The sequence below is a fragment of the Salmo salar genome, chromosome ssa09 (genome assembly GCF_905237065.1).
Source record: "Salmo salar chromosome ssa09, Ssal_v3.1, whole genome shotgun sequence".
In the NCBI taxonomy this organism is placed as follows: Eukaryota; Metazoa; Chordata; class Actinopteri; order Salmoniformes; family Salmonidae; genus Salmo; species Salmo salar.
Window position 1 is genome coordinate 20,211,527 of NC_059450.1, and position 8,467 is coordinate 20,219,993.

At 43.8% G+C, this 8,467-nt stretch overlaps 1 protein-coding gene across 2 annotated transcripts in view; it reads left to right on the forward strand.

Annotated features, from left to right (window-relative positions):
* LOC106611080 (piggyBac transposable element-derived protein 4) overlaps positions 1–8,467 on the forward strand; it is a 59,378-nt gene extending 50,911 nt beyond the window's left edge. For both annotated transcript variants that reach the window (XM_045723466.1, XM_014210947.2), the window contains 2 exons: positions 4,912–7,161; positions 7,704–8,467. In XM_045723466.1, the coding sequence (XP_045579422.1) occupies positions 4,912–7,161; positions 7,704–8,023 (2,570 nt within the window). In that variant the 3' untranslated portion in view covers positions 8,024–8,467. The remainder of the gene's footprint in view (positions 1–4,911; positions 7,162–7,703) is intronic.

The following is an 8,467-nucleotide window of genomic DNA, read 5'->3' on the forward strand; positions in this document are numbered from 1 at the left end:
TTTAAAGTCACATCTGAACTACCCACTTTGTGCAAATCCATGTGAATGCGGTGTCTTTTCCTATGATATGATGTACACATTTTCAGCCTACGTTTCTTTTCAGGACTGGGTTTTATTTCGATTTTAGTCATTTAGCAGACGCTCTTATCCAGTGACTTACAGTTATAGCATGTGTCTTAAGATGGCTAGGTGGGACAACCACATATCACAGGCATAGTAAGTAAGGGGGGAGTCAACATCCAAACTGAGATATCTGCCAGGCACGCAGAGATGCGTGTCGCCACCAGGGTGTCAGAAGGGGGAAGGAGAAAAGTAGTTGAGTGCCATCCGCATAGCAATGGTAGGAGAAACCATGTGAGGATATGACGGAGCTGAGTAACTTGGTGTATAGAGAGAAGAGGAGAGGGTGAAGAGCCTGAGACGCCCAGCCTTGAGAGGGTGGAGAGGAGGATCTGATGGTTCACTGTGTCTAAGGCAGCGGATAGATCTAGGAGGTTGAGAACAGAGGAGAGAGAGTCAGCTTTCGCAGTGCGGGGAGCCTCTGACACAGAGAAGAACAGTCTCGGTTGAGTGACCTGTCTTGAAGCCTGACTGGTTAGGGTCAAGAAGATTGTTATGAAAGAGAACTAGAGTTGATCAGAGACAACACGCTCAAGTGTTTTGGAAAAGAAAGGAGGGATACAGGTCTCTAGTTTTTGACGTCAGATGAGTCAAGTGTTGGTTTCTTGAGGGGAGCGACTCAGGCGATTTGAAGTCAGAGGGGACGCAGCCAGTGGTCAGGAATGAGGGAATTGAGGAATGGGAGAAGGTCTTCAGAGATGGGGCGTCAGGGTCGAGTGGGCAGGTTGTCGGGAGGCCAGACCTCACTAGTTGCAGGATTTTATCTGGAGAGGGAGGTGAGAAAGAGTCCAAGGCGTAGGGTAGTTCTGTGAGTGGGACCAGTGGACTCAATAGGCTGAGTGAATGACGAGCGGATGTCGTCAACCTTCTTTTCAGCAGGACATGTTTTTGCACCTCCAAAATGATCATAATCGATTGGATAATTTGTCCATTTTCAATAATTTTTTTAGCTGGTCTGTATTGAAAATAAATGTGATAATTTTATAAATGGTATAATTGTGTTATATGCTCCCCCTGCTCCCCAAGATGAATGGTTTTGACCACTCAAGTTTTGCTTCACTACACGCTCCACAGCTTTCAAGGAACTTAGTTACATGTAATTTGCAGCATGCATGATCATGAGCAAAGTCATTGTAGCCTATCATATCACTTCCCCTGTGAGAACCATGAGCACAGGCTGACTTGGATTTGCTTTGCCGAAGCCTGCCAGCAGCATAACTAAAGGTTGCACAGTGTCCATTACAATGTAGAATAATGCATATCGGCTATCTTTCAATTGTTATCGATATTTTTATATATACAGTACCAGTCAAAAGTTTGGACACACTTACTCATTCAAGAGTTTTTCTTTATTTTACTATTTTTTACATTGTAGAATAAGTGAAGACATCAAAACTATGAAATAACACACATGGAACCATGTAGTCACCAAAAGTGTTAAACAAATCAAAATATATTAGCCACCCTTTGCCTTGATGACAGCTTTGCACACACTTGGCATTATCTCAACCAGCTTCATGAGATTGTCACCTGGAATGCATTTCAATTAACAGCTGTGCCTTGTTAATTTGTGGAATTTCTTTCCTTCTTAATGCTTTTGAGCCAATCAGTTGTGTTGTAACAAGGTAGGGGTGGTATACAGAGGGTAGCCCTATTTGGTAAAAGACCAAGTCCATATTATGGCAAGAACAGCTCAAGTAAGCAAAGAGAAACGACAGTCCATCATTACCTTTTTAGACATGAAGGTCAGTCAATCCGGAAAATTTCAAAAACTGCAGTCGCAAAAACCATCAAGCGCTATGATGAAACTGGCTCTCATGAGTACCGCCAGATCAAAGGAAGACCCAGAGTTACCTCTGCTACATAGGATAAGTTCATTAGAGTTACCAGCCTCGGAAATTGCAGCCCAAATAAATGCTTCACAGAGTTCAAGTAACAGACACATCTCAACATCAACTGTTCAGAGGAGACTACTTGAATCAGGCCTTCATGGTTGAATTGCTCCAAAGAAACCACTACTAAAGGACACCAATAATAAAATTAGACTTGCTTGAGCCAAGAAACACCAGCAATGAACATTAGACCGATGGAAATCTGTCATTTGGTCTGATGAGTCCAAATTTGAGATTTTTAACTCCAATCGCCGTGTCTTTGTAAGACGGAGAGTAGGTGAACGGATGATCTCCGCATGTGTGGTTCCCACCATGAAGCATGGAGGAGGAGGTATGATGGCGCTTTGCTGGTGACACTGTCAGTGATTTATTTAGAATTCAAGGCACACTTAACCAGCATGGCTACCACAGCATTCTGCAGCGATACGCCATCCCATCTGGATGGGGCTTAGTGCGACTATCATTTGTTTTTCAACATGACAATGACCCAAAACACACCTCCAGGCTGTGTAAGGGCTATTTGACCAAGAAGGAAAGTGATGGAGTACTGCATCAGATGACCTGGCCTCCAATCAACTAACCCCAACCCAATTGAGGTGGTTTGGGATGAGTTTGACTGTAGAGTGAAGGAGAAGCAGCCAACAAGTGCTCAGCATATGTGGGAACTTCTTCAAGACTGTTGGAAAAGCATTCCAGGTGAAGCTGGTTGAGAATACCAAGAGTGTGCAAAGCTGTCATCAAGGCAAAGTGTGGCTACTTTTGAAGAATCTCCAATATAAAATATATTTTTGATTTGACACTTTTTTGGTGACTACATGATTTAATATGTTATTTCATAGTTTTGATGTCTTCACTATTATTCTACAATGTAGAAAATAGTAAAAATAAAGAAAAACCCTTGAATGAGTAGGTGTCCAAACTTTTAACTGGCTCTATATATACCGTTCAAAAGTTTGGGGTCACTTAGAAATGTCCTTGTTTTTGAAAGATAAGCAACAAAAATGTGTACATTAAAATAACATCAAATTGATCATTTACATTTACATTTAAGTCATTTAGCAGACGCTCTTATCCAGAGCGACTTACAAATTGGTGCATTCACCTTATAATATCCAGTGGAACAACCACTTTACAATAGTGCATCTAAATCTTTAAGGGGGGGTTAGAAGGATTACTTTATCCTATCCCAGGTATTCCTTAAAGAGGTGGGGTTTCAGGTGACTCCGGAAGGTGGTGATTGACTCAGCGGTCCTGGCGTCGTGAGGGAGCTTGTTCCACCATTGGGATGCCAGAGCAGCGAACAGTTTTGACTGGGCTGAGCGGGAACTGTGCTTCCTCAGAGGTAGGGAGGCGAGCAGGCCAGAGGTGGATGAACGCAGTGCCCTTGTTTGGGTGTAGGGCCTGATCAGAGCCTGAAGGTACGGAGGTGCCGTTCCCCTCACAGCTCCGATCAGAAATACAGTGTAGACATTGTTCATGTTGTAAATGACTATTGTAGCTGGAAAAGGCACATTTTTTTGTTTATGGAATATCTTCATAGTCGTACATAGGCCCATTATCAGCAACCATCACTCCTGTGTTCCAATGGCACGTTGTGTTAGCTAATCCAAGTTGATCATTTTAAAAGTCTAATTGATCATTAGAAAACCCATTTGCAATTATGTTAGCACAGCTGAAAACTGTTGTTCTGATTAAAGAAGCAATAAAACTGGCCTTCTTTAGACTAGTTGAGTATCTGGAGCATCAGCATTTGTGGGTTCGATTACAGGCTCAAAATGGCCAGAAACAAATAACTTTCATCTGAAACTCGTCAGTCTATTCTTGTTCTGAGAAATTAAGGCTATTCCATGTGAGAAATTGCCAAAAAACTGAAGGTCTGGCACAACGCTGTGTACTACTCCCTTCACAGAACAGCGCAAACTGGCTCTAACCAGAATAGAAAGAGGAGTGGGAGGCCCCGGTGCACAACTGAGCAAGATGACAAGTGCATTTGAGTGTCTAGTTTGAGAAACCGATGCCTCACAAGTCCTCAACTGGCAGCTTCATTAAATAGTACCCACAAAACACCGGTCTCAACATCAACAGTGAAGAGGCAACTCCGGGATGCTGGCCCTTTTGTTGATGTTTATCAACTCCGCGTGGAAATTCCCAACCACAATTTGTGAATATGTATAACTACCCATCCTTCTCTCAAGGACCGGAAATTACGTTGAAATAGTGCCGACAACTTCCTCTGGGCAGGTCCTTTTAAGAAGTCATTTTTTTTACTTTCACTGTGAATAGATAAAAGTAGCAGTAACGTGCCAGTACTTTCTCTTGTTTGGATAGCAGTGTCACACATTTTTTCTTTTGAGGAATGTTGCATAATATTCTATTAGAACATCCTCTGACGATTCTCCGGATAGTTGGTCCATATGATACCCTTCAGACTCCTGCTACATTGGAGGCATAAAGGTCCCTTTTGACTAGCTGAGGACGGTGATTTGGTCAAGTGTGAAACGCTCTGTCTAGAAACAATTGATCGTGTGTACGACAGCGCATTGCCAATATACAGCAACTTCGCCAAGCTATTGAAGAGGAGGGGGACAACATTCCACAGACCACAATAAACAGCCTGACCAGCTGTATGCAAAGGAAATGTTTCGCGCTGCATGAGGCTAATGGTGGTCAGTTCCAAATACTTACTGGTTTTCTGATCCACGCCCCTACTTTTGAAAAATAGCATATCTGTGACCAACATATGCATATCTGTATTCCCAGTCATGTGAAATCCATAGATTAGGGCCTAATTAATTTATTTAAATTGACTGATTTCTTAGAAATTAGAAATTGTTGCATATTGTGTTTTATATTTTTGTTCAGTATAGATAACTTCTGCTCTTCCTCTCCTTCCCTCCAGACTCCCTGAAGCTCTCTCTCGCTGTCTCTGAAGAGGAGGTTCCCTCTGAGCAGCAGTGCTGTGAGCAGGAGTGGAGCCCCAGTCTGCAGCAGGAGGACCCAGAGCCCACACAGATTAAAAAGGAACAGGAGGAACTGGGGACCAATCAGGAGAAAGAGCAGCTTCAAGTGCTCTTTGATGCCGAAGACCCCATATTCCCTCCTCCCTGTGTGAAAAGTGAATGTGATCAGGAGGATCCACTTCAGTGCTTGACTCTTCCCCAAACCCAGACTGTGGAGAACAGAGAGAGAGACCCTAAATCAGTGGATCTCACACCTTTTGTAACCGTGACTCACATAAAGGATTTCAAAATTCCCTGTGACCCTCCAGATTATCAAAACAATGCCTCCAGCCACAGCTCAGCCGAAAACAACGACCCAGTAGGACTTGACAGCAGCCCACAATTGCATCCTAGCCCACTATTGGATCCAAACCTATCAATGGGGGAACAATATTCCAAACTTAGCAACATGTCTAGAAAAACTCACCGCTGCCGTGACTGTGGTAAAAAGTTTGCTCTGAAACCTGACTTGCAGAATCATTTGACTCTCGCCAAGAAGAGACTCAGCGAATGTCAGTTTTGCAAAAAACACTACAACTCCACTTGTGAACTGAAGACCCATGTCCGACTCTGTCAAGGTGGCAAACCCTGCACCTGCCCTGTTTGTGGCAAGACCTTCAAAGAAACAAAATTTCTTTCCAGGCACATGAGGATTCACACCGGAGAGAAACCATTTAGCTGTGTTGACTGCGGTAAAAGCGTCAGTCTCAAGCAACTCACAAATGTGGAAATTATGGAGATTTTTGTCAATTCTGACAATGAGTCTGAGTATGAAACGGAGGAATCAGATTCTGACAGTGACTGTAAGGAGCTGCCGCCAAACCTCATGGCCATTGAGAACCCTGAATCTGAAGACCCCTTGACCACCGACAAAGTCCCAGGTCCCTCTGAAGATGCTGGTGGTGATGGAGGCAGACCAACAGTGGGTGAAGTACTGGAGGTCTGCGGTAGCTGGAAGGCCACCAGCCATTTCACCCCTCATGGCCTTGCTGTTGGCTTTGATGAGTCCCAGTCTGGAGTAAAAAGCCCCTTGCCATCTCCCTCTGCAGCAGAGTGCTTCAAGCTGTTTCTGACAGAGAAGCTGGTGGGAGACATAGTGGAGGAGACTAATCGCTATGCCTTGGAGCTACAGGAGAAGAGAGAGCCAGGAGTGAGGGGGAAGCTCGCTAAATGGGTGACAACCACAATTAGTGAAATGTATACCTTCCTGGTGACAGTCCTTCTCATGGGAATAGTGAAGAAGAACTCTCTAAGGGAATACTGGAGCACGGATCCTATGTTTGCAACTCCATTCTTTGCCACTCTCTTTTCCCAAGATCGCTTCCTAGTCCTGCTGCGATGCCTGCATTTTGTCAACAATGCTACTGCCAACCTAAATGACCCCTTACACAAAATAAGAAATGTTCTTACCAGCCTGACATCAGCATTCGGTCAGGTCTTTATGCCATACAAGGACTTATGCATTGACGAGTACTTGATGTTGTGGAAGGGTAGGCTGGCGTTCCGTCAATACATTCCCTCCAAAAGGCACAGGTTTGGGGTGAAGTTCTTTTTTTTGTGCGACGTGAAGACAGGATTTGTCCAGGACATTATAGTTTACACAGGGTCCACCACTGACATCCAACATTATGAGGGGCTTGGGGTGTCCGGGTCCGTGGTGATGACCATGCTGGCTCCTCATCTCGGGAGGGGCCACACTTTGTATGTGGACAATTGGTACAGCAGTCCCACACTCTTCCAGCATCTGTTCTCCAACAGCACAGGGGCCTGTGGCACAGTCCAATCAAACAGGAAGGGGATGCCGTCATTTGGAAGCAGGAAGATGCAGAGGGGGGAGGTGGAGTTCAAGGAGAACGGTCAACAGCTGGCAGTAAAGTGGCATGACAAACGAGACGTACATGTTCTCTCCACTGTCCATACAGCAACCATGTCGGCCACAGGGAAGGTTGACCATCTGACGGGAGAGCGGAAGATCAAACCTGACTGTGTGCTTGACTATAACCGCAAAATGGGGGCAGTGAATAAGGCAGACATGATAAACCGCTTTGTGGCATGCGCCTGGAAAACCACCAAGTGGTATAAGAAGATATTTTTCCATCTGATCGACACTGCTGTCCTCAATGGCCACATAGTTCACCGCCAGCTATCAGGTGAGATAATTAACTTTTTAAGGTATAGGGGGCAGTATTTTCTGGATTTTGGATTTTTTTATTTTTCTCAGGTTTTTGCCTGCCATATGAGTTCTGTTATACTCAGACACCATTCAAACAGTTTTAGAAACTTCAGAGTGTTTTCTATCCAAATCTACTAATAATATGCATATTCTAGTTTCTGGGCCAGTGTAGTAACCTGTTTAAATTGGGTACGTTTTTCATCCGGCTGTGAAAATACTGCCCCCTAGCCCAGACAGGTTAAGGAGAGCTGTATATTTTAAAATGGTGTAAAATAGTTATATATTTGAGAAATTTGAATTATGAGATTTTGTTGTTTTGAATTTGCCGCCCTGCTATTTCACTGGCTGTGTCCCGCAGGTGGGACGCTAGCATCCCACGTAGCCCATAGAAGTTAATGAACAAGGTTTTTTTTTAATTTTACAGTTCCCATACAAATCACATTGTTCCATTATGCAATTATATTGACAATATCTCTTACCTACCCACTCCTTCATTCTCTCTCTTTATCGCCCCCATAGGTGAGGTGATTACCTACCAAAAGTACAGAGAGAACCTCATGAGAGAGCTGCTGGAGGAGCACCACACCCCTCGGCGTCCACCCTCTGGGGGCCGTCCTGCTGCAGACAATCCCTTACGCCTCAATGCACGGCATTTTCCCTCAAAAGTCCCTCAAACTGCTGCACAAGGTAGTCGCACACGGAGGCACTGCAAAGTCTGCCTTTCCAGCACCAGGAGAAGGAAGCAGAGGAAGTTGACAAAGTACATGTGTGTACCTTGTGACATACCCCTGTGTGTTGCACCGTGCTTTGGGGAGTACCATACGCTCAAGCACTATTGAGCACATCTGCAGCAATTACTGACTGACTGAATTGAAAGGTGACCTGCCATGATACAATGACTTTAGGGGTGGGAATGCAGTTTTTGTTGAACCGCTACGTGAATATTGAAATATGGGCTAGGCATGTTTGTAATGAAATGACAGTTGTCATTGTCTTTTCTTTCATTTTTTTCCTCCAGTAAAACTGTAAAGAAGTGTACGTTCAAAGAGTGTGTTGTTAGAATGCAAAAGCTGGCCTCAATCTTCGGAAACAAAGATGTCAGCAACTCCAGTTCCAGTTATGATGTTGGAAAATTACATTCAATATTGTTTGTTTCTGAAAGTAAATATAGATGAATGATTAGTAATTACAATAGAATATCAGGAATTAGCAATAAAACAACATTACAATGAAGTAACATTACACTGCTATAATAAGAATAATAAATTGCATTTACAACATGA